This window comes from Nipponia nippon, unplaced genomic scaffold (genome assembly GCF_047370975.1).
Source record: "Nipponia nippon isolate SJK-2023a ecotype South Korea unplaced genomic scaffold, ASM4737097v1 scaffold_6, whole genome shotgun sequence".
NCBI classification, from domain to species: domain Eukaryota; kingdom Metazoa; phylum Chordata; class Aves; order Pelecaniformes; family Threskiornithidae; genus Nipponia; species Nipponia nippon.
Window position 1 is genome coordinate 25,798,951 of NW_028262380.1, and position 25,241 is coordinate 25,824,191.

General features: G+C 39.6%; 1 protein-coding gene across 3 annotated transcripts in view; it reads left to right on the top strand.

Moving 5' to 3' along the window:
• Positions 1–100: 100 nt before the first annotated feature.
• The window catches only part of FAM114A1 (family with sequence similarity 114 member A1), a 38,778-nt gene continuing 13,637 nt past the window's right edge, over positions 101–25,241 (top strand). For 2 of the 3 annotated variants that reach the window (XM_087736882.1, XM_087736883.1), the window contains exons 1-8: positions 101–730; positions 3,374–3,723; positions 5,868–5,955; positions 15,795–15,908; positions 16,068–16,174; positions 17,918–18,052; positions 19,844–19,996; positions 22,249–22,372. In XM_087736882.1, the coding sequence (XP_087593008.1) occupies positions 214–730; positions 3,374–3,723; positions 5,868–5,955; positions 15,795–15,908; positions 16,068–16,174; positions 17,918–18,052; positions 19,844–19,996; positions 22,249–22,372 (1,588 nt within the window). In that variant the 5' untranslated portion in view covers positions 101–213. Of the gene's footprint in view, positions 731–2,544; positions 2,729–3,373; positions 3,724–5,867; positions 5,956–15,794; positions 15,909–16,067; positions 16,175–17,917; positions 18,053–19,843; positions 19,997–22,248; positions 22,373–25,241 lie in introns of those variants that run through there. The other variant, XM_087736884.1, reaches the window with a different exon arrangement.

The following is a 25,241-nucleotide window of genomic DNA, read 5'->3' on the forward strand; positions in this document are numbered from 1 at the left end:
TCCCAGTTTCTTTTATGGGCATTTCCTGTAAACACATATATAACGAAGGTGCAAAGTGCCATCTGAAAAGCTAAATCTCAGTTATTTGATTCCGCAGCCACACACTTCAGTGGGTGGTTAGCGGCAGCTCGCTTTGAGGAACGATTAAACTTCCTACAAAAAAAAAAAAACCAAACGATGCCAGCTCAGTGACTAGACTCATTTATACTTAAAATGCCTCAGCATGAACGTTACTACATCAGCGTTGTCAAATCCACCCCTTTTGCCGCCTCAGCTAGGACGCGGGAGCCGGCCGACCGCCCCGCAAGCAGCCCGCTCCACCCGCGCCCGTCGCCCTCGGCCGGCGCTTCCGGCGGGGTCCCCCGCGCCGGCCGCCGCCCCGCCGCCCCCTCCGCCGAGCGGGGCCGCAGAGCGCTGGGGGCCATGAGGGGCGACAATGGCGGCCGGGAGGGCTCTCCGCGGTGGGTCGGCGCTGCCGCCCCGGCCCGCAGCCTGGAGCTCTGGGGCGGCTCGGCAGCGGCGCGCAGCAGCCCCCTCGCAACAGGCGGCCGCCTCAGAGAGACGGAGGGAGAGCGAGGGAAGAGGAGCCGGCCAGCCGTCCCTCCGCCCCGCGGCCCGGCCGGCCCGCGGCGGCCCGGCCTGCTCTGCCTCCTCCCCCCGCTGCTGCCGACGTGGCGGGGCGGGGAAGGGGAAGGAGCAGGGGGCGCGCCGGCAAGGGGACTGCTGAGCGGTAAGGAGCGCAGCGATTTCTGCTTTTTCTCCCGCTTTCGAAAGTGGCTGCGGGCTCCTCACTAATAACTCTGCTTCCTCTCACAGGAGATTTCGAAATTGGAAGAAAAAAAAAAAAAAAGAGGCAAAGAAGGGGGTAGCTGTGGCCGCTGCGGGTTTGAGGGAGCGGCGCTGCGGCGGCTCCTGCCTCGCCCTGGGCGCGGGGCAGGTGGCAGCGGGGCAGGGGGAGCTGGCGGCGGCAGCGCGGGGCGCCCGGGGCGCCCTCGCCGCAGCTCGCCGTGCCCGCAGCGTCCCGCGGAGGGAGAAGCGACAGCAGGCGTTGAGCGGCAGGGGAGCGCGGGGCGGCCGGTCAAGAAAGTTATCCCTCACGGCGGCGGTGATCCGCGTCTGAGGGCGCCCGTCGGCGGCTGGGCTTTGCTTCCGAGGCGGGATGGAACTCCTCAGGCGGCGGGTCGGCAGGTGCCACCGAGCCGCGGCGGGGACCGCCGCCACCGCCGACCCCTGAGGGGCGGCCGGTCCCGCCGGCCGTTGGCCGCTGCCCGCCTCAGGGCGGCTGGTCGCTGCGGGCGGGGCGCTCGCCTGCCGCCCGGCCCGGAGCTGGCCTGGGCATCTCGCTCATGAGCTACCTGTAGGGAGTAATTCCCTTTGGGCGGAGTTGTCCGAGTTGATTTAGATCAGTATAGTCTCACGGGTGGCAGTTTGAGTGATGCCTTACCCCAGGGTCACGCACAGCTTGTGGTTTCTGACAGATGTGGTAGTTTGCTGTTGCGGGCTTTGCTCCCATGATGAAAGTTTAGGAGACAATGCAGGGACCTTGGCCCGAGGGGTCCCCAAAGGTGACCCAGTCCTGCAAAAATTCATGTGCGCATCTATGATCCTTTACAAATTGTACTGGTGTTGGGCATTTTCTTATTCAGATCTAATCCCCGTGCAAAAATTCTGATGCACATATGTACAGATTTTACAGGTTTTAGTAGAGGATCCTCATATCTGATGGTGGAATTTGGTTTACAAATACAAAAATTTTCTTCAGGTGATGCTGCCCATCACACAGTGAGTACTGTTAAAACAATGGCAGTATTTACCTACAGTAAAGCATTTTATAGTGTTTGCTGTATTCGTAATGGAAAACTGCAAATATTTGTGGCAGATGTAAAGATTCTGACTGGTAAATGCATGTTTTCTGAAGATCATTAAGTTGTAGTGTAAGCTAAAGTAATATGAGTGGCACCAAGTGCTTATTTGTTTATTTATGTTTCTTGTTCACTGATCCCAAATGCTATTCTTGAAACTGTTCACACAGCTGATCTACATTCAAGTGAAATAAACAGGCTGCTAAAGCCACAAATGTACATGATTCTATAGACTTTAATAAAATATACTAATTTAAATACATGTTTCTTAGGCGAGCTTCTTCTAAATCCCAGTTACATTTTGCTTTTTTGCCTTTTTTTTTTTCTGTTCTTCGGTCTCTTGTAGAACCTTGACACTTCCTAACTGGTACAAGGCTTTGAACCATATTTAATTAATTAATACTGGAGTCAATGAAAAGACAGTACAGCATCTACAGAGAGGACTCTGTGAGTTTATTTTATGCCATGCAACTCTGCATATAGTCAAGAGTTTGCAATTACAACTCTCTGTCAAGGGTTGTCTTCTGAGTAGAGTGCCGGGCATACTGTTGTTGCCCACAAGTAAGTGGTAGTAATCACTGTAGGGTAGTCCTTTTGGACTGCCACTGCCACTCCTTAATCAGCCACAGAGCTTGCTCAATGGCCATTTCTTTCCCTTCCTAGATCCTCAGCCTGATGACTGCAGTGGTGGGAAATACTTAGAAAAAGAAAGTTGCATTGGAAGATAAGGAGTAAATAAGAGAAAACATGTTTGTAACAAGAAAAAAACCAATAACTCTACCTCATGCAAGCTTACCTTGCCTTCAGAATTGAAGTTTAATCACACAGCTTAATTCCAGAACTGATATCTGGACTTTTAGGAGCAGGTGAGATGTTTTGCATTCCCGAGACAGTAAGGCTTTGAGACACATGATTTAGAAACGGTGTGAGCAGTGAATGCTTCCTGTCTATGAAATGGCTGCAGGGACCATGGTCTGTCATGTTCCTAAATTATGCCCCTCTTCCAACACATAAATATCACCACAGTTTTAGTCACGCTGTGCTTATCATCCTCCTCTCCATCAGTCAGCAGGCTATAGCAACCCATGTATGTGGAAATGATGAGAAGGAGAGCAAGAGCTGCTTGGCTATTGCAGCTCAGATTATCCTGTTCTCCAGTGGTCTTTCATACACGTATAATAGGGAACATAGGAATTAACCGTGTGGAAGCTCTTATATTTTACTTCTCCAAACAAATGAACATTCTTTCTCCCTCACCAGACTGTATTTTGGAAAACAGTGATGCTGCTCTTTGTACTTGAGTGCTATCCTGCAAAGTGAATAGAGTATTCAGAGTATCATCGTGAAATCAGTGCCAGCATGGTGCATGTGCCACAGGGCTCCATGCTTCAGGAGGCCTTACATCAAGGCTGTGTTGTTCTGCAGCAATAGCTTATGGTAAATGCTATGTATTTTATAGTCATTCAAATGTTTATGGAACCTAAAAGCCTTAATTTATTTTCTGTATTCAGAATTGAAAATGTCTGAAGACATATGTGATGGCATCCCATCTGAAGAAAAGCCTGAAGTAATGGAAATGCCCAGCAATGAGGCATTGCCTCACGAGTCAGCACCAGACCTCGCAGAAGCTGAGATCTTGCATGAGTCTTCACATGACGAACATGGGCAGGCCACTCAGAGTGCCAGTAATGGGCAGGAAGGAGACATATTTATTAACAAAAACCCTTTGACTGAAAAAATAGTTGAAAGTCTGCCTTCCAATGGAGAGGCGACTGAAGACATGCCCACTGAGTGCAATGAGACCGTAAGCCTTGATGCAGAGTCTGAATCTGAAGAAACACTGCATGAACAAAGCAGTCTAGTAAGTAATACTTTCTTTTCCATGAAAGCCCTCCCCTCCCTACTTTGTAAGGACAGAATTTTATACAATGTATGTACTGTTGTTCACAAAAGCCTAGGGAGTTATATACAGAGAACCTGCATGAAAATAAAATAAGTTAAATTGCAACACCAAGCTTTTGGAAACTAGGAACAGTTGAATTTCTCTTTGCCAGTATGACATTAATTTGGTCTTTCTAGCCTGGTTGCAATAAAACTATACCAGAGCCTAAATCTTATTAAGAATCTAGTCCATTTTGTGTAGATAGCATACTCCTGTGATTTTGTTATCTGGCTTTCTGTACAAATCTGCTTCATTCCGTTCACAGAATGAACCTAGAAGAGGACAGAATTGAAGCTGCATATGCAGCACTGAGTCTTGTACTTGCTAATTTTCAAGCCATTAACTTTACGAAACCAGTGTATGTTTCACAAGGCTCGGTGAAACGGCCAGTAGTTTTTGATTTGTTCTAGGCCAGTAGTGTTTGATTTGTGATCCACGGACCTTTCGGAGTCCTATGAGTAATTGCAAGAAGTTAATGAAACTAAGAAAAACAAGGCTTTTTTACAGCCTACGTAGCATCCAAATCCAATATATGTGACACAGCTGAAGATGTTCTCATCTCCACTGAAAAATTTTCAGGCATCCACAAATTGGAAAAGGTTAAAACACATTGTTTTTGTCCCTCCACCAGTGAGAGGGACCTACCTAGAAAAGGTGGCAGGGGATCTGTACACTGCACAATGCGGAGCTGTCTTGGCATACTTCGGCTTTTGATTTTGAGTTGATTGTGTAGGGATGATATGTTACTGGAGACTTTCTTGAGACAACAGTTTCTTAATATGATTTAAATATGGAATACTGATAATCGATTAATACCACACATTAATGTAGAAGGTGGCTGTGTTTTTATTGAACTCAGTTGTTAGGATTTCCCTGTGCACATCTACTGGGTTACACCTCTGAGAAGACTCAGGCAGAGAAGTCTCTGACTCTGGCTCCTGGTAGAACTCAGGAAGGAGACAGATTCCTCTCCCTAATAATAGCCCTAATAAACTTGTATGGCTTTATAGGATTAGGTGCCTGAAGAAATATTAGGACATCTGTGAAGACATCTCTGGAGTTTTAGGTGCTTTCAGGAATAGGTGATCTGAACTAAGCTTCCCATTCTGCTTTCTTATGTACAGAAGCTTGAACTCCACATAATACCCAGTCTAGCACCGGCCATAAGCATTTAGTATCCCGTTAAGAATCTGTTGCACTTTTAGGAATGAAAAGACCTTTAAAAGTCTGGCCTTAGTGACCAAACTGTGAACATAACGGCAGTATAAATAAGTCATTATAATAAAGCTAGAGGAGGGCATGTCTGCCCAGGGATACTATATGTGAAATAAGCTTTAGTTTAGTATGACACCAAACTCTTAGCTAATTCTCCATAGGGATGCTCTTGTTTCACATTGAACTTGTGATCATTTGTTCACTGCACAGATGTGTGCACCGGTATTAGCACCTTCCCAGCCAGATGTTACAATTCTTCAGCTAGAAGTTACGCTCTGCAGTAGAGCCTGCAGAACCCATTATGGGGCCTTTCAGTCTAAGCCTGCAAGGTTAGTTTAACCCATTACAGAAGGCTGTTCCAATTAGCCTATCTATCTGACTTGGTATGGAAACAGCCAAATGATCAGTTTCACAGACACAGAGTGAGGTTGATGACCTCGGTTTCCTTCTGGGGGAAGAAGTGGTGAGGTGAGAACAGTAACAACCCTGCAGTGCCATAAGAATGCTACCTTTCATGCGAGGACTACTTTGCACAAAAGCTTAAGCATCTGCCAGAGGAGCTGGTGGGAAAGCTTTAGTCAGTCATCATTCTGGGCTGTTTCTCTGTATGTGCTGTCTCTTGAAAATCGTTCTTCAGAAGGCATCACCATGATCAGGGAAGCCAAGTATTACATTACAAAGTGCCTGTTTTCAGATTGTATACCCTTGTAAGTAGTGGCACAGCCATTTTTACTCGAATCATCATTTATTACATGCTGGACTTTGTTGCCTGACAAGTTCTTTGTGTTTCCTCCTGCCTTTAGATAATATAAATTTTAGACAGTGGAGTAATATTTTTGTTCTTACAGGCCACAGACTCCTCATCTAAAGCAAGCAGATGGGGAGCTTGGGGTACCTGGGGGAAGTCTCTCCTGTCATCAGCTTCTGCCACAGTGGGTAAGTGTTCAATCAGTAAAGTGTGTGGAAATATATCGTAATTTTAATGTGTCATTAGACACATTAATGTTGTATCTTAAAGACTGATAGACAGTTTTGTCCTGACATGCTTGGCAAGCGTGATTTTTTTTTTTTAATAGGAAGAAGGACCTTCCTAAACTGTCAAAGCACATAAATATTTCTTTGGGTCACATTATGGACAAGGTACTGGGCTTGTTTGTAGAGTTAGTCAATTACCTTGTTGTAGCTTCTTCACAGAAAGGATACATAATCTGATACAATTACTGTCACCCAAAGGCTTATGGTTTTTGAAGTCAAAGCACTCCGACCCAAATTCATGGACATGCATGTTTGTGATTTATACACCGTGACTTCTATCTATACAATATGCATTCATTTCTTGTAAATCATTCCAGCTTTCACTGACACCTGGCGAAACTGTTAAGCTATCACACCAGACTTCAGAGAGTGGAACAACATATTGAGACATGGACCCTGTCTCCCTTTCCCTATACTCTCATTTCTGATAGTATGCCCTTGTGAAGACTTTAGGTAAAACTTAATCATTACACATCACAGACAAAAAGCGAAGCATCCAAATACCTAGTTATCAGTGGGAAATAATTTCTCACAAAACAGCTACCAAGCTGCTAACTAATCAGTTGTCATAAAGGATCCACAAAACACCTTCAAAAGATGAACCTAGGAATTAAAATTAATTGCTAGTTACTAAAAATAACAGATTCAACAGAAGTATTGGTTTTATGATCCCAAATAAGGCTGAGTAATTCTCCTCCCTATCCTCCTCTGTTCCATGGGCAATAAATTATTTCTGTCTACTTCTCAGAGAAGAAGGGAATTTCCCCTAGCTTCTCTTTTTTTTCCAGTAACACCCACACTCAAGAGTTTGTAACTACCTTTTCTGTCATACAGTCCAAGCAATTAACATATCTAATTAAACTCAGAATGTTTTTCTAAAATGTCTTTAAATTGACATAAGTGAAGGTTGCTGCTGAAAGGAGCGGGCCTGCCCTGCCCCAGCAATGTATTTCTTCCTTCACTCATGCTAACAGTACCCTTCATGCAGTGATGAGGGGAGCTGGTTTATGGGACTGATTTTGAAAAGTACAAATGAAGTAAGAGCTGGATCTTCAGCTGGATCAGTTTGTAAATTCCCCAATCTGGCTCACCATTTGATCACCCAAATGCTACTGAATGGGGAAACGATGGGAACACACAGAACATGCCAATGGGGACAAGGGCAGCTTAACTAGCTGTGGAACTGCATAGGTGTTCTCAACTTGTATTTAACCTTAAAGTTTAGCGCTTCTCTTTCAGACTTGAAGAAGGCCCACCGTGCAAAAATTTTGCCCGTTTTTTTCCCAACGCTATTAGTAGGTCTAATAAACGGTACTTCTTTCACAGACTTCCATGAGCCTTGCCTCTTTTACATTCTCAGACCATCATAACAACAGCATTCTGAAAAGAATGTGGCTTAACGTAAATAACTAAAGAAGAAAATTTATGTGCATAAAGTAATTTTACTGCTGATCAGTTGGAATTGTAATGCTAATGAATTCTTCAGTTCATTTTTATAGTTGCAGCAATGGGTTTCTTGGAACAAAGCTCTTTCAAGTCATTCAGTTTTTGCCTGTGAGATAGCCATATTTATATTCTGTTTGGCTTTTACAATAAACAGTATTCTATCAAATTGACATTCTAATGTTGTTTGTGAGTAATAAGATTATTCGTTACCAAACAGTTACTGTTCTTGCAGGCTTGCAGTGGCAATCTCACTCACAGTCTTCTGTGGCTTATAAGTCTTGGCCTCACTGAGCGATCAGTTTAGTGTCACAAAGCATATACACTTTCTGTGGGGCAGTATGTCCATAGATATTTTCTTGCCCAACTGACATGAGCTTGCCTGAAAATGATGAGTGCTGTTGGAAAAAGTTTGGGAGACAAACAAGAATGTGTGTTGTATCCCTTCTTACTGTCTAATAAGTAAACAAGACATACCTTTTTATAGCTGTTTGTTACTTTTGTCTATAAAACCTGCTGCCAGCATTGTATCTCTGTGGATTTCCATGGACTTTTTAATAATATGATCTCATTTTTATATAGGCCATATAACATCCTGGTTCATATATGTTAAATTCATGCTTAATTGATACTGGGTTCTTAGCATACCATCTGACTGTATCAGCATCATAACTATCTTCATGGAGTGTAAATATGCAAACAAGTTTGTTGTCCAGGCAGCCTGACTTGATAAGGTTGTGTGATTGTGTCTATTTTGAATAGACATATCATCACCATATATTCTTAGAATTATTATTATTTAAAAATGAGCACAGTTGGAACAGGTCAAGTTGCCTAGGCAAAGGAGCATCCACATGCAGAAAAGGAAAAAGAAAATTTTAAAATAATTTTAATTTTACATGAGAATAGTTGCACTATGTCACACTGAAGACCCATCTATTAACTAGTTTCTGGCAGTGGCCAAGAGCGACTAGGAAAGAGTCTAGAACTAGATGTACGTAAAGCAGCACTTCCCCTGTTTTCTCTTCCCATTTCCTGGAATCTACAGCTTAGACAGACTTCCTGACCCTGCTAGGGTCAGGGTAAGGTTGAGTTCCCACATTACTATCTAATAATTTTGGATCTAACTTTTCTCTGTGAATTTATTGAATAAAATAGACTTTGAATTAAGCAGAAATCAAATGTACATTCTTCCATGTTCACTGAACCCAAGGTAACTTGGAAGACCACATAGATAATCTTAGATTTGTTCCAGGAAATAAGTGCAGCAGATAGTAGTTTATATTCCTGATATAGAGGGCTTATTTCCTAATTGTTTGTTATGGAAATTCATGCTTGATCCTGTGAAGTATTTACTGTCTGTCAGTGTCATAGACAGGATGTGGGACTGTGCATACCATATATCTGCTTCAGTATGATAATTCCTAGCAAGAGACAGAGAGAGAGAAAAAAATTAAAGCTATGGGGAATTTCTATAAGCTTTCTTCTATTTATTAAATATTTATTATCCCCCCTCAAGTTACTCCATGTAATATCTGAGCAGTTCAACTAACACTTCATCTCCTATTCTACATCAGAAAATAGGCTTGCCATGATCCAGTCCATTTTAATATTGCTTATTCCTTCAGTGTAGCAAATGGTATAAGTAAAGCTGCTTTCTTGGAATTAGACTTACCAGCAACACCATCACACCAGGTATGTGATTTTTCTGTTGCTCTGTCATTACCTTTGTACAGCACAGCTGCTTGTCTCGTTAAGTATGGCAAATATTTACTATTCCTTGTACTTTTCTTCAAAATTGTAAAAGCAGCAGAAACAGTTTGAGATGGACTAGATGACATCTTAAAGGCCTAACCAAACACATTCAGCTTTTAACAAATTGTATCATAGAACAGCCCAGGTGGGAAGGGACCTCGAAAGATCATCTAGTCCGGGCTGTGGGAAGGGGCACCTAGATGAGATTATCTAGCACCTTGTCCAGTCACATCTCTGAAAACCTCCAGCAGTGGGGACTCTTATCACATCCCTGGGGAGGTTGTTCCAGTGAATGACCATTCTTACTGTAAAAAATTTCTTTTTTACATTCCTTTCTCTTTAAGATTGAGCTGAAATGGTTGTTCCAAGGATCTCAGTTTCATTATCCTTCAAACCCTATTTAGAGCTCCCAAACAGATTAGCATTTTTACTGCATGGCTCTAATTTGTTTAGCATAGCTGATTTTAGTTTCTAACAATAAGGTAGTTTCCATATAATTTGTATCTTATCTCTCTTTAACTAGCTGTGCATATATAGCCAGTGATTTTTTTGGCGATGGTTTTGTATTCTAAAGCAAATGTCTGTTGTCTTTGAACTGATTTTGACGTAATTTGGATTAAGGTCCCCGCCACAAGGCAGATGTGATACTCCTCTACACAACAGAATCTGTAATGCGTTTGGATTAGTAGCAGTCACTGCCTGAACCATGCTTAGTGGCTGACACTAGATGTCACACTAAGAAAGTTATTGAATCTGTGTCATTAATGAGCTGAAGAGTTTTCTTTCGTTTTTAAAAGGTGCAAGTTTGATTTCCCCCCTTGTGGAAGCACAGTGGAGTAGATCCACTGAAATTGTTGCTGGGATGATGAGATGGGAGAAGTAGGCTCACTGTGATCTGGATACACAACTTGTTGTACTTATTGTTACCCTCTTTCTTTTAAATTGTATTTTTTAGTAAATCAGTAATTACACCATCCAGTGTTTTAGTAACAGTGTTAATAAAACTCTGCTCTGACAGTGGGTTACCATTGCAGCTAAGCCAATCTAATGGCTAGCAGCCACTGAAGTGTGCAGTCCTGCTCTCTCTTTTCCTTGCGCGTTTCTTTCTCCTCCCTGTGCCGGCACTCGTGCTCCTCTGAGCTCCCAGTAATGCAGTTCAGAAAGCTAAACTGACATAAGAATAACTCTAGAGGAAAGAAAAATCCATTTTCTGCCTCTTTAGTTCCTTGAACCAACTCACTGAGATAAGTGCCAGGGCAAGCAGTAGGGACAAATATGGAACGTGGAAGGAGCAGAACCTCCCATACCAGCACCAAGAAGCCATTAGGTCAGCTTAGCCATAACAGCAAACCTTTTATCTGAAGGGCTTAAGTGAGGCAAAACATTCTCAGTCTGTACTTGAAGCTTGTGACTTCCATTTTTAAAAACAGCTTGTATGCTTGACAGCTTGCCTGTTTGGGTTTTTTTCCAACTAAGCTATCTGCTAGCTTAATGAAAGTTACTACCTTCTCCTACAAGCCTTGCCTTCCATATGTTGTATTGTTTTGTATGCATGAATTGTGGCGTTGTGGTGCTGAACAAGCTGCATTTCCAAGCAAAGTCTGTTCTCTGTCGTGCTGTATGCATGTGCTTCCCCCCATGCAAGTTTGGTTTTTTTTACCTCTAGTGCCATTGGTAGGACTAACATCTGTCAATACTTCTTACACAATAAAAGTAATAAAAAATAGAACTCAGCTATCTAATTTACATGGTCTCTGAAATTCATACTGTAAGGCTGCTTAATGCATCTCTCTCATGCATTGCTTGTAACTGATATTCTGATATCTTGATTATTTTTTGCTTGTATATATTCCTCATCTAGTTCTTCACCTGGTAGAATGGCACACAGAAGTATCAGACACCCATAGTTCTCCCTGGTATGCTGAAAACCTTTTCTTGTCACTCAGTATGACAGAATGAAATGTCACTTGTGATGTCACTGTGTTCATGAGCTTGGATATTATTACACATAGGTATGTGTAATAATCTACATTGCATAGCTTAAACTGAAGTCTGTGTGGAACGGAAATGCAAATGCTTCAGATAATGTGAAAGTATTGAAATGATGTGAATATCTTTTCCATTCTCTACAGATATCTCCACTGTTGTGAAATAAAGAATGACACTAAAAAAAAACCAAAGACTGGATGTTATGCTTATACCTTACGTAGTCATAAAAAGGACAGTTAATCTCTTCAGAAAAACTTTTTTTTTATTTTTTCCCCACTGCATAAATTCAGCTGATGAAGGGAAAACTGTTTTGTGCCTGAAATCAAATGGTGGTCACTCAACTGTTCTGTAAATAACACATTACAGCTGCTGTATTAGCAACCCCCTTTTTCACAGTTCCTCCTTTTTAAGAATACTGAATGCAAGTATCAGATGGGAGGAAATGTGGACATGCTCTTGGGGATGGTGGTCCAATTTTCTTTCTGTATATCTTTTAACATGGGTTTATGATCTAGAAGAGGTTGAGAACCAATAATCTGTTGTAGCAGCCTTTATGCCTATTGCTATTATTAAAACCTTTTACCATTGCAGTAAGGAGATCTGAAACTAGTCTCATTTACTAGCTTAATTGGAGTTATTCCCGATTTACAGACTGGATAGCACAGGTATTATCAGAATATAGCCTGTGTTTTTGTTTTAACTACAAGGAAGAGAATTTTTCTAAAGCCTTGAAGGGAATGGAGTGCCAATAGGATAGCCTCAAAGTGAGCACAATGGGGTCCCACTTTTTTAGTGTACAAACCAGAGCACAGCTGGCTTTTCCACATACCTATGCTTCATATAGTGGAGTGATTTCCACCCCAGCCATCTTCAGGTCCCTCCGTTTCTCGGTCAGCGTCAGATGCTAATTTAAGGCCTTGATCTTCATCTTTAGCTTGAACCAGATGAAGCTTCATTCATCTTACTAGACTGAATTTTGATCGGTTGTTCATCAGAAATGTCCCCGTGGTGCAACACAGGTGACAAAGACTCTGTGGTAGCCAGGGACAAAATCTCAAACTCACCCTCTGTATCTGTACCGCTGAAGCAGGGAGTCCAGTTGCATGGGAGTACTAGGTTGACACGGGGCAGCAATTCCTGCAGAGAATGGTTTAGGTTTCAGGCGTGCTGAACTGCCCTCCAGAGGTGTCTGTCTGCCTCTTTTCAGCTCTGCAGGGAATCCAAAGCTACTAAGCTGGGAGATGGAAGATAAGAGTGCCTAAAGTGAAGTGGGATGTTTCTGACTAAAGCATTTGTGAGCACTGTGATCTGGCCTTGGGCACATCAGGCAACCTCAAAGGCAGGCCACGTGTTTAGGCGCTGCTTGCAAAACCTTCCTTTTCAAATGAAAGATTCTAGCTAGCAAGATGAACAACAATATTCTGCTGAAATTGCCAGCCAATAGAAAGAACAGAAATCGTGTAGGCAAGGAAAACAAAAGCAACAACACAGGAAAAAAAGCATGCTTTCTTCAAAAAGTAAGCAGTTAACAATACCTGTTGCATAGCTCTTCTGTCTCTGCTGTTACAGATGAGTAAATGGAGAGGTGTTCCTAAGTTTACAATACCAGCTCAGTTGCGTTACCACACCCAGTGTAACAAAACCAGTGCACCTTTATCTCTAAAATGGAGGCTCGTCTCCCACAACCTCTTTTATTTCTGTCTCTTTTGAAATTGCAAATAATCATTTTCATTTCCAAAGCAACATGCGATTCTGCCGTGTTTGTGCATATATGTGTATCTAACAGTGCTGACTTGCTTCAGTTGTGGTCTTCTGATCTCATCTGGTTTTGTTGTTGTAGTCAAACATACATGCCATGCAGCTGAGTTCAGCATAACCACTCCTAGCTGACCTGAAATATTTTTTTATCATTTTAGTGCCTGTAACCCCGGCCCTGAAAATGCTGTGTTTTATAAGAAGTCTGTAAATATCAGTACAGGAACTGTGTGCCTCCTTTTCTTGGAAGTATAAGCTTGTCTGCAAAACTATGCAAACCAAATTACAGAATATAAAAAAAAATAAAATGTTTAGATACAGAAAAAAACTTGAAAATTAATCTGAAAATCAATAACTTTCATACACAGTTAAAGAGACATTTTTGCTTAATGTTTGTAGTTAATTTTTTATATAATTACAGGACAGTAATATTTTGTTAGCAAGTCAAGTCCTTAAGAAAAAGTAAGTCAATGGAAAGAATAAAACTCTTTTGCTCATTTAAAAAGTTGTGAGCAGCAGAAATGGAAAGGAATGTGACATGGAGTATCAATTACATTAGTTTAAAAGAACAATTAATAGTTATTTGAGTGAGTTCCAGGAATTTGGAGAGTAAATAAATGACTCCAGAATCTATTCATGCTAATATTTTCATTGAACCAATTAAAACGTGCAGGAGATTGGGATTAGACAACGTAGTACGCCACTCTCTAGTATCTGCATTGGAACAGATTTTGCAAAAGGCAAGACGTTACCCAGCAATGACTTAAATCACTGTGGTGCATAACCTAGTATGTCCTGTACAGTTGGACGTACTGGTACATTTTGTAAGACATGAGATGAAATAGACAAAGGTCATACTTGCTTTAGATGGGTAAAAGCATTTACCTGCCTAGTCTCTCTGTTGCAGTGTAAAAACATCAGGACCCCATGCAGCTTATGCTGTCATATAGAAAATCACTTGTTTCTGCTCATCTGCTCCTTAGGGGACATCTGTTCTTGGTGTTTACCTCCAGATACTCCAGTTTTCTTGTATGTGATCTTTCAGTAGTGCTGCTTCACGTATTTTTTCTAGAGTATATTTATTACTGAATTCATAGAGCGCCTGATGTGCAACCCATCTGGAAATAACAGAATCATAAATCTAAGCTTTCCTTCTTCCTACTCCATTTCAAATAGTTTTGCTGTATCTTTCTTTAATCAGATATTCAAAAGCATATTTGTATGACTACACACACACACATATATATGTATATGTATATTCGGAACACTGCAGAGCACTGGTAAGTGATAGGCTATTTTGCTTTAGTTAATGTAACTCAGAAAAGATGCTTTGAACTTTTCTAATAGAACGTGCACACAATTGTGGGAAAGTATGGACAACATTTAATGAATCGATATGCTTGACTTCATGCCTTAAATGTCTAGGTATCTATCTGCCTGAGCATCTGTGCTAATGGCTTTTCTGAAATAAATTATCTTTTTACAGTTCAGTTTAAGGTAACAAAGCAAAGAAGTACGAAATTGTCATTAGTACTTCTCATAAGCAGGCAGATAGTTAAAGCACTCTGTATTGTCCTAGTGCTAGAAGTGATCAGCTTTACGTGAGCTGCAGTAATGGTGTACTGTGCAAGAAAAAATAAAATAGGTTCACTGAAGCCATTTCATTTTGTATTGGAAAGAAATATTGCTGACCTGGTTGGTTGTTTACTTAGTGCATCTCAGCTGATGTGCAGGAACTTCCAGCTAAGGAAGATGTGCTAGCTGGATCATTTGTAATGAGAGAAGTATATCATGAACATACTTGTGGCTATATCCAGAAGCAGAATAGGCAGACAATTTGAGGGTAGTCTTTTTTAAGGGCAGTGTTTTTCAACTACAGCTGATGCAGATTAGGAAGCTACTGTCTCCTTTTGCTGACTACCAGGCAATCCCACCCTGTCCTATAGCAGGATATTACCAGTCCATGTGATCTGCTGGTGTAAATAAACTCCGTGTAGAAAAGCAGCAAAGCAATCCCATTCTGTCGAAATTATTCCAATAAAAACACTAATAGCATACATTCTTTACATTAAAATAGACCATTTTAATAGAACAGAGAGTTAGGGAGTCACTACGTATGTGTCAGGTAAAGGTAGTAAAATCTCTGTAGATGATCAGCTGCCACTGGAACAATAATTCTGTCTTCGTGATCTGACACCAACAGACTTTACAAAGTATATTTAAACAGCAGCTTTGAGAAGAGACATTTTAGAATTTGACTTCAAATGAGCAAATGAGGAGCTGAAATCCTGAAATAACTTTGAGGACCTGGGTCAGTATTCCTAAAATACTTACCTAACGTAGCACCTATGCAACAGGCTGAAGAACAGATTCCTTACCTCAGCCCTGCCGTCACCCAGTCCATTAATTGTGGGTTAATAGTTCTCTGTACTTCTGAAAACTAGATTAGGCCAAACCCTACGGCATTAGGAGGACCATCAATTTCTCTTTAAATTAATTGTAACAGAATATTTAGCATTTTGAAAAGCAGGGAACTACTTACGTGTGCCACTGAAACAAGTTTTACGTTTCAGATCCGATCCAGTGCCATTTGTATTATATTTCAGCTTTATAATTTCTAGTCAGTTAATATACTGGATATAGTAGAACAAGTGAATTATTAACCTAGAAAAAAATTAAGCAGTTGAGGGAAATTTAATAGCTATTCTGATTGTTATCATTCGTGGAGTATAAGAATACTATGCACTGTTAGTAATAAGTTTTCAAATCATGTAATTTAATATATGCTTCTGCTGCAGGTCATGGGATAACAGCAGTAAAGGAAAAAGCAGGAACTACCCTAGGAATTCATAACGCAAGTTCAGCATCTTCAGAAACAGCAGAGCCTCCTGCAGCTGAAACACCAGTTATCCGTAAGTTCAAGTTTACTGAAATTGGACAAAACTCTTTGACACTGCCAAATTACTCCAATTTACAAAATTTTAAGATTTTGATCACAGAATCCAGTTTACTGTAATTTGTGACTTGTAGAGTTGAAAGTATGCTGTAGCTTGCTTTTTTTCTTTTGTTAGAAGCAGAAGATTCTCTGGATCAAAGCTCTTCTGAGAATATTTCTTCTTCTCCTTCATCTGGATCTCGTGGCATGTTGTCAGCTATCACTAATGCTGTACAGAACACAGTGAGTCATTTTAGTGGGCCTTTCTGCTCTAGTTATTCTTCATCATTTTTAGGTGCAACTTCACTGTAGGTCACATTTAACAGGTGGAGTTTGTTAAGTTGTAGGTCTTGGTAAAAACAGTTCTGTTCTAAGTCTGTTTAGAGTCTCTTCCATGGCAGAGACTGTATCAAATTAAAAAAAAAGGTCAAACACAACTAAGTCAGGTACTGCTTTGGCACCAGTTTCAGTGAAAAGTATCGCCTTCTCCTAAACTATATAGAATTCTGCAAATTCTTGGGAAATCTTTTTTGTAGTTGTCATACCATCGTCTATTGTTTTTGCAGTTAAGTCCTTCCAGAGAAAGTATGATAAGATTTGTTATCATTTTCGAAGGTAGATAAAATAAGAAAATACTCCATTTGATTATTTTAAGACTTTTGCTAAACTCTGCATTGTTAGTCCCTGGCCCTTACCTTCACCTCTCTGTCTAGTCTCTCATTTCATATTAGCCTTCACAGAAGGTGGTCTGATTGCAGACTCAGTGAGGCAAATCCTTTTGTCCACAGTTCTCTCCTGTTAACACTCTCCATATATTTTCTGTGTGTTGCACTTCATCCTTTTCTGGTTTTCTGTGTTTCAGCTTTTGCAAAATCCTGTACCGTACTGTTTCCAAATCAATTTTTGTGTCGGTTTCTTCCCCGACATTTTTTACACACTATTACCATAGCAAATGTTTTTCTCTGAACTTTTCAGTATGATGTTTCCCTTGAAATTATGAAAGATTAAGCATCAGCTAAAAAAGCATAGAAGACTAACTCCCCACTGAGCATGTTTTCTGAAGCGGCAATTCTTTTTTAGTGCATATCCAGTTCCCTCTGAATGCCTCATCACTCTAATATCAAAGATTTTGGGAGCAGAGGGAGATTCCTATAGACTATTCCTAAGACTGTTGTTACAGAATCTGGAGCATCGTAGGGCTTCTGAGAACTGGGCACCAGTAAGATTACCTGAGCATTGTATAAGGTTTTCAAATAAGAGAAATGTGCTCTTATGCAAACCTAGAGAGGCTACTATACCACAGTGATGAACGTCACCAAGCAAAAGAATAACTTAAGATCTCAGTAAGTTGCCTGTAATGCCATTTGAGACTTTGGTAGGGTTTTCCATTATATGTCAGGTTACATCAGCATATGAGTATCTGACAGATGCATAATCCAGGTTGAAATGGAAATCTTTAGCCAGTGAAAGTTCTTCTTCAGTGGATGTGAAAAATTGTGAGTGAAGGCTAATGCTAATACAAAGACAGAGGAAAACCAACTGTATTTCGATAGACAGTTCCAGCGTCATCACAAGTGTCAAAATTTTAGAAATCAGTGAGGTCAGGCAGGGTCATCCTGTTCATGAAAGACTTTGGCTTCATCTGATTCATATCTAAAATACGTTCCCACAGACTAGATGCCGCTTCAGATAAAATTAAAGTGGTATTATTCATAAATTTTTTATTGGCAACAGGTGTTACATTTCCTCCGGTGTAAGTCTTTTAATTAACTAGAAATATTTGTATAATTCATTTTTTTCTTTTTTAAAATGTATTCAGAACAAAGTAACATAATTTTATAAGCGTATCAATCCTATTGTTAGTTAAAGCATAGAAAATCTAGGGACCTGAATGTTCAAAGATGGTGTCGGCAAAAGCAATACTCTTTACAGTTCATATTAGCATAAAGTAGAAAAAAAATAACCACGTTGCATTATTTTATACAGGGGAAAAGTGTATTATCTGGAGGCTTAGATGCTTTGGAATTTATTGGGAAGACAACCATGAACGTCCTTGCAGAAAGCGATCCTGGATTTAAGAGAACCAAAACACTGATGGCAAGAACAGTTTCTCTGTCTCAGGTTGGATTTATTTAAATACAGCTCTATCAATGCAGTTTCAGATTCTTCTTCCAGTATTTCAGATGCCTCAGGGAGAGGCTTTATTTATTGCAGTAGGTATTGGCTAGGCTTATGGAAATAAATATTATTCTTTATATTTGCTCCACTTTCTTTTTCCTCACAGAACCACAAAAGATGAAGTAAAATCTTTTTTTTCTACATAATCACATGTACAATAGCTGATTTTAATAACATAGTATATGTGGTGATATATCACTACACTCTGGAGACAGAATCAAATTGTTGGTGTTTTTGTAACAGCTGCAGGTAGATATCTTCCAGCATAAATATCAAGTAGTATTACTTTCCTTGGAAATGAGTCATACTGGAATATGACATATGGAATTAAAGCTGTTTCTATCTTAATGTCCATCTAAACTAATGGTACCCTTACACAGTCGTGACTCATATGTTTAAAAGTTCAGAGACATGATAAAAACAGATGTATAAGTGCTGTCAGTACAAAATTATTTTAGGTCTCCAGATACTGAGAGGAGAGAGGCTGTGGACATCAAGAAACATTGGAAAAAAATGTAATTTTACTACTTGTTTACTTCCTTGTAGAGAGGAGTAAGGTATTTTTCTTTTAATGAGATGTTTCATCTTTAGTGTTGGTCATTGTAAGTGTAAACAGACTGGTACTGTTGTAGTAGGCCAAAAGCAAGTAACTTGTGTTAAGGCCCACAGGGTTAAAATGAGCTTTTGAGAATACCTTCCTAAACAATATGCATGAATTCACACATAAAATCTGAGGCAGAAAGTGACATAAATCAGTTCTCGTGGGTTGCATAACGCAGTGCTTCCTTTTCAGTGATTTGTGCATAAAACTTGGTGAGTGATCTTTTGAAGGTGGAGGCTGAAAAATGCCATCATAAGTCTTTCCTAACAAATGAATAACTGAAGACATAGCATAGAAATTTTGAATGATGGAATAGTGTAAGTAAGTGGCGAGAGTTCACCTATATTCAGAGGCTTATATGTGACTTAAGATGCAGTTCAGAGGTATTTGCCAGCTTTACTGTAGCAAATTCATATGGGAGGCCATTCCTTCCTGGGAATAGAAGGAAGGAATAGAAGATCCTATTGTATACACTATTCTATCCTTCTTATACACTAATGGAAGCGTGTAAGAAGATCACTCCAAAATATCCCCAAGTATATGGCATATAGTTCTGCCCCACCTTTGGTAGAAGTCATACCTTATTAGGCCAATCTCTTTTGTCAGTCCTGCTGTCACATAAAACTGACTTTAGTATCTGCTAAAAGTATTTTATATGAAATATTTATGTAGGTACATTGTTCATGCAAGTATGTAGGTCCTGAAAATAATATTCTTCCCATTTTGTGGTCTGTGGAATGGATTGCGTGACTCTTTAAGGCTGTGTATGAAATAGTCCTTTTTATTTTTCTTCCATTGTAATTGGTGGCTAAATTTATTATACGGTATCCATAGCTGACATTGCTTATGAGAACATAAGCAAGATTATTTGTTTGTTCATTGTTTTTTTAAAAAAGATGGTTAGCAATTACCATTGGGAAAACCACACTTGGAATACTACTTAAATATGTTATTAGAGAAGTTTATCAAAAAAAGAAGTTAGATATTTCAGTTCTAAAATTTCAGCTCTGCAGGTGTGATATAGTCCCAAATTCTATTACTACTTCCTAGACAAGCAGAAGCAGAAAGTAATAAAATCTGTCATACCTACAGCACTACCTATAAAACAACAGGAATTATGTATATTTTTGCAGCTGTTGCGAGAAGCTAAAGAAAAAGAGAAACAGAGGCGGGCTCAGCAAGTTACAGTTGAAAGAACAGCACATTATGGACTACTTTTTGATGAGTTCCAGGGTTTGTCTCATCTGGAAGCTCTGGAAATCCTGTCAAATGAAAGTGAAGCCCAGGTACAGTATGCAGACAGTATAAATCAAAAGGGTTGGTAAAAAATTTTTGCTCTACAGGTCCATGTGAAATGAACAGTAAGTTTTTCATCAACTTCAGAGAAAGCTGGATTGGTCCCACAGGTCATTCCTTGGCTTCAGGAAATCAATCTCAATACATGTAAATTTTAACTCCAAGATTAACTCAAAACAAACAACTTCACAACTGAAAGTTATTTTTGTTAGGACCATATATAGCGTGTATTTTTCAGCTTGTGACACTATGCAGATGTCTTTTCAGAATTTGCAAGGAAGTTGGTGTCTTTTGGTTTTGTATCAGGCACTGATACTTACATTCAGGAATTCCAGACCTACTACACCTAGAGGCTAGTGAATTAAAATGAATTCCAGATTACTTATTCAATTCCTAAGTCTTCTTTATTGTGTTAGTTTTTAAACTTACATAAAACTACCCAAAGATATCATTCCTGGAAGCATACAAATGCTATATATCTCTCTGAAGAACATGCTGAAGTTACTAAGGCCTATTTGATAAATATATTTTTGATTTTAGCTGTCAGTGGATCTGTGACAGTAGATTAACAGAACTTCTGTAGATTCCCAGAAGTGGTATTTTGTACTGAAACAATTTTCTGAATACATTTCTTAAAATACATGTTTTCTTCTTTTTTGTTTTAGTAATTAGCACTCCGTGCTCTCTGGGTTATTTTTAATAAAAAATAACCAACTTATTTTTTTAATGTTTTATTTGCTGTCACAAATAAAAGAAGCTTATTTTAATAACAGCTAGGTACATACTGTCCATGTTGGTTTTAGTTTTTGCAATTATGTCTAAATGCAAAATTATAAATTCAAAACCTACATGCAAGGTTCAAGGGCCTGCTTTTGCAAAAAAAAAAAAAAAAACAAAAAAAACCAAACCACAAAACAAGAAAGATAAATAGATAAGAAGTTCAGGTTAATTGCATGTGTCAAGACTATTTTTCTTTTACTGTTAAATACCACAGGGTAAGGAAGACTTGTGCGGGTTGCTACTATGAGGTTTCTTATGTGCCTACTGTTATGTCCTAGATAACCCCTGGTTCGTAGTCCTGCTCTCTCCCACAGGATTGAGTGCAACTGTCTGGCTCAACAAGTCCAATTCCATGATATATATTCCAAAAGACTCACAGAACATATTCCAGTTACCATACACACACACACAAAATACTTACAGTGGTGTAAGCTTGAGACCTGTACTAACAGCCCAAAAGCCACACTCTGATGGGCCACAGGAGGAGCACAAGAGAGACAGAAGGCATTGCTAATGTCCTATGTCCTTCTAATAGCAGGGATTTAAAAAATATTTTAAAGCTTTTTTTTTTAAAGTTTCCATTAAAAATGGTCCCAGTTAATCCTATGAAATGGACAATGCCATAGCGAGGGCCAAAAAGCCCTAGGTAATCCTTCACGGCCTGAGTTGGGTCTCTTGCATTTAACCCTGAGCATATGAGCTGGGCACATCAAGGAGGAACGTAAGAAACTAATGTCTTTCTCCAGTCTCTCACAGAGCCAGTCTGCATGTCTGTCTAGCAAGCTTAAAAGAAAAAAACTTGAAACAAACCTAAAAGTGAAATTTTTGCATCAAAGGGAGAGAAGGCATTTCTCTTGGCTTCCATAGGCAGAGAGTGCAATCATGGGATTAACACTGCGTAACTGTAGTGCAAACAAACAGTGATTCAAAGAATCTGTTTCCATCCCTCTTAGGCATGGCACCCTATTAGATATGCAGGGACTTGCAGATACCTGAGACATGCAAAGACATCTCAATACATTCTTCAGAACAGGTAGACTGGTAGACTGTCAATAATTTTGGTTGCATTTTGAAGGAGGGGAAACAGGCTTCTTTTTCCAACTCTTCCCATGAAGACTAAGCATGAATTGTGCCTGGGCTCTTTTTGCCTGCTGTCTTCATCCAAGCAATCCCAAAATGCTTATTACAGTTTGCAATTAAACCATAGATTTATAATTCAAAACTAATGTTCGGGGAGAAGGTAGAGACCCGATGATCTTGCAAGGCTGGTGTAATTGTTGTGATACTCAATAGATTTTGTTGATGAGAACTAAAAATGTGTCTACATTTGAAGGTTAGAGACAAGATTTGAGCATAATGGAAGTTTCCATTTCTTAGCCTATTTTAGTATCAGGCTCTAAATTAGCAATTTAAGAAATGCTTTTGTTTTGGTTAGGAATGCTTACTGTCCCTTCTTTTACAGATTCAGTCATATTTAGCAACACTTGATGGAGAGCAGTTGGAGACTGTGAAAAATGATTTAATTGCTATAAAAGAGATTTTCGTTCCAAAGGAATCAGATGATGAAGTGGTACAGGCACAGAAAGGTAATTAGAAATACAGAGACTTAACTATATGAATAATTGTTGCTTCTGCAATATAGTAATTTAAAAAATTACAATCCAAACTATAATTTCTGATATCCTAATACTCTTCATAAGATAGTCACTAAAGTTAATACTCTAAAAGTTCTGGAAGCTGATCAATGCTTAATTTTGAATTTATATGGTAATTGAAGTGTGAGATATAGAAAATATAATGTAAAGAAGTATTATATTTGCTATATCATCAGTGAAAGCAAAACAAAAATAAGAAGGGAAATTAATAACCTTTTGGATAACAGGTTTTCTTACAGAATCTCTTTATGAAATTGTGTGATCTGAAAGTTTTGGAGTGTTGAGCAATGCTTTTCTGTTTAGCAACTTCATGCTCACTTTGCACCCTCCCTTGCTAGATAAGGAAAAGATTAGAGTGCTATAAAGCTACTTAAGAACCCTGAACTTTTTGAAGGAAAGTCACTTGGAAAACTAGTGGCAAAGCTGCTTTCTAGGTATTGTTTGGAAAGATGTGGCATGTGGAGTGTGAGAAAGAAGTTAAAGTAGCAGAAGCATGCCGTAACTATGACATCGTGCACAGCATTGAGGAGAATGGGATCAGCATGACAGTCTGTAGATCAGCTCACAAAAGTTACAATGAAATGGGTGGGTGCTTTGGTTAGGGACAAAATAGGTGTTTTAAACAGGTCAGGAATTTTGGCGTTCCCCAGAACAGGCTGAGAACAGAAGGATAAAAAGTTAGCTTAAAGCCACCGTAGTTCATGTCTCCAGGCCTGTGAGATCCATACCAAACCTCTTCTAGCTAATAGAAACAATCCCCTTGACCTGACTGAAGACTGGCTTATGCCATTGAACACCATATTGTTGTGTTTCAGAAACTCAGAAACATAAAAAGATATTTATTCCACATCCTCTCGATCTTCTTAGGGGCGCTTTGCCCATAAAACCTACATTTTGCAAGATGGTGAGGTACGCTTTCTCTAGCCTTCAGAAAAGTTAGAAAACCTGTGTTAACATCCACATGTTCTAACTGGAAAGTCTTTTCCACTCAGACTGCTCTTTCTAGCAGTGCATACTCAGTGTGCCTGTTGTGTCTCACAGGGAGCTTATTGTTTCTTCTCGGGGTGGACAGCGAGTGTTCAGTGTAAAGTCTTAGTATGCTAGAGGTTTGTGCTGGTTTTTTTTCCCTTGTTACTCTTTAAAACCCCACATTCCTCTGGGGGTTGTGAGAAACAGAAGTCAAGAAAGTGTATGACCTGCTTAAGAGTGAGGATTCATGAGTTTCTTAATTTCTGTGGGAAATAGTTCCTTGCTTTGAAACCAGCCCGCAGGAAAAGCTCTGCTTCTTGCACAAAGTGATGTTTTTTCTGGTAGACAGAAGTTCTGTTTTTTCAGTGAAGTGCAGCTGCTGATCATTCTTCTTGAAACATTAACCGGCCTTTTAAATAGGCTGGGACCAAGGCAATGAGCACCCTAAAAAAAAAAAAGACCAAACCAGAGTGTACTGCAGATTTTCCCCTGCAAAAGCAAACCAGTCAGCAGTGAAACATATGCTCCTCTCTGTGACAGAGGAAATGATAACCACATACGTGTCCTCTCCACCTTACAGCTGAACGGGTGTTACTTCAGGCTGCAGTTCAAAATGACTCATGTCCTTTAGTGCGTTCAGGCTCAAGATTTATTAGTATTTGAACTACAGATAAATTTCATTTATTAGTATTACATTGGATAAATTTTAGTTCCACTGGAGGACACCAAAAGAATAGAAAGGTTAATCACCTCTCAGAGCAGCTTTCTGTTAGGGCTGAGCCTACAATTCTGTGGTCAGGCTCCTAACCTGGGACACGTGGCCTTTACTTCTTTCTTCAGCCTCTCGCCCATAATCCATAGTACATGCAGCACTGCATTGACAGTGCTCTTAACTGTATAGTGCTTTGACACGTCCCTTCTAGACAGTGTCCTAGTCTGGGTACCTTTCCTAGTCACGAAAATGTGTTATCTTCATTAAAATATTGTCAGAGTGAATGAAGGCTTCTTACAATCCTCCTGAGTCAGGGAAAACAGACTTTTTCCTGAATTTCTTAATGCACAGGATCTTAAGTGTTTTTATTAAGAGCATTTATGCAGCAAATGCATAAAACCTTATAAAACTTAAAGAATTCCGTTAATAGGCCTTTACATGGCAATTGTCTGCCATTTTTAGATAAAAACGATATCCAGCACCTTTCCGTGTAATGTTGTATGTGATTTGCATGTCCGCTTCTGCTCACGAAGCACAGTTCTATTGAACAGTTTAATGTTTCATTGATATTTTATTTTGTCAATTTTTACATAATTTAAGTTGGATTCCAGTGACTTGCTATCGACTACGCTTAGAATTCTGGTCATATTTTACAAATAAGTTTAGTTTTCTGGGGGCATTGATATGTATCCTTCTGGGAGCACAGTTGATCTTTTAGGGTCTAGGTATGAGTTGATTTTTTTTTTTTAAACTGGAATTGTTTACCTGAAATGACTTGTTGGGACCTTAGGCATATTTCTGTGGCATAATTATTTATGCTAAGAAAATGGTCTGTGTTTAACGTTACCAAAAATTTTAAACATCATTTGGCAAGAGCTAGCAGGTTATGTTCAATTCTGTGGAGGAATTTTGAGTTTTAATCCTGCTTGCTAAACAGTTTAAAACTACTGCTAACTTGCCCTCAGTAGGATTTTGACTTGTGCTTCCTAGCTCAATAAAACTTGTATTTTTTTACTTTATGGAAGGAAGCCACCCCCCTAAAAATTACAAAGATTAACTAATGGTGTTTGAAAATGTTAAATCTTATCTAGCCACTGAGCAGTATTTGAAAACAAGTTA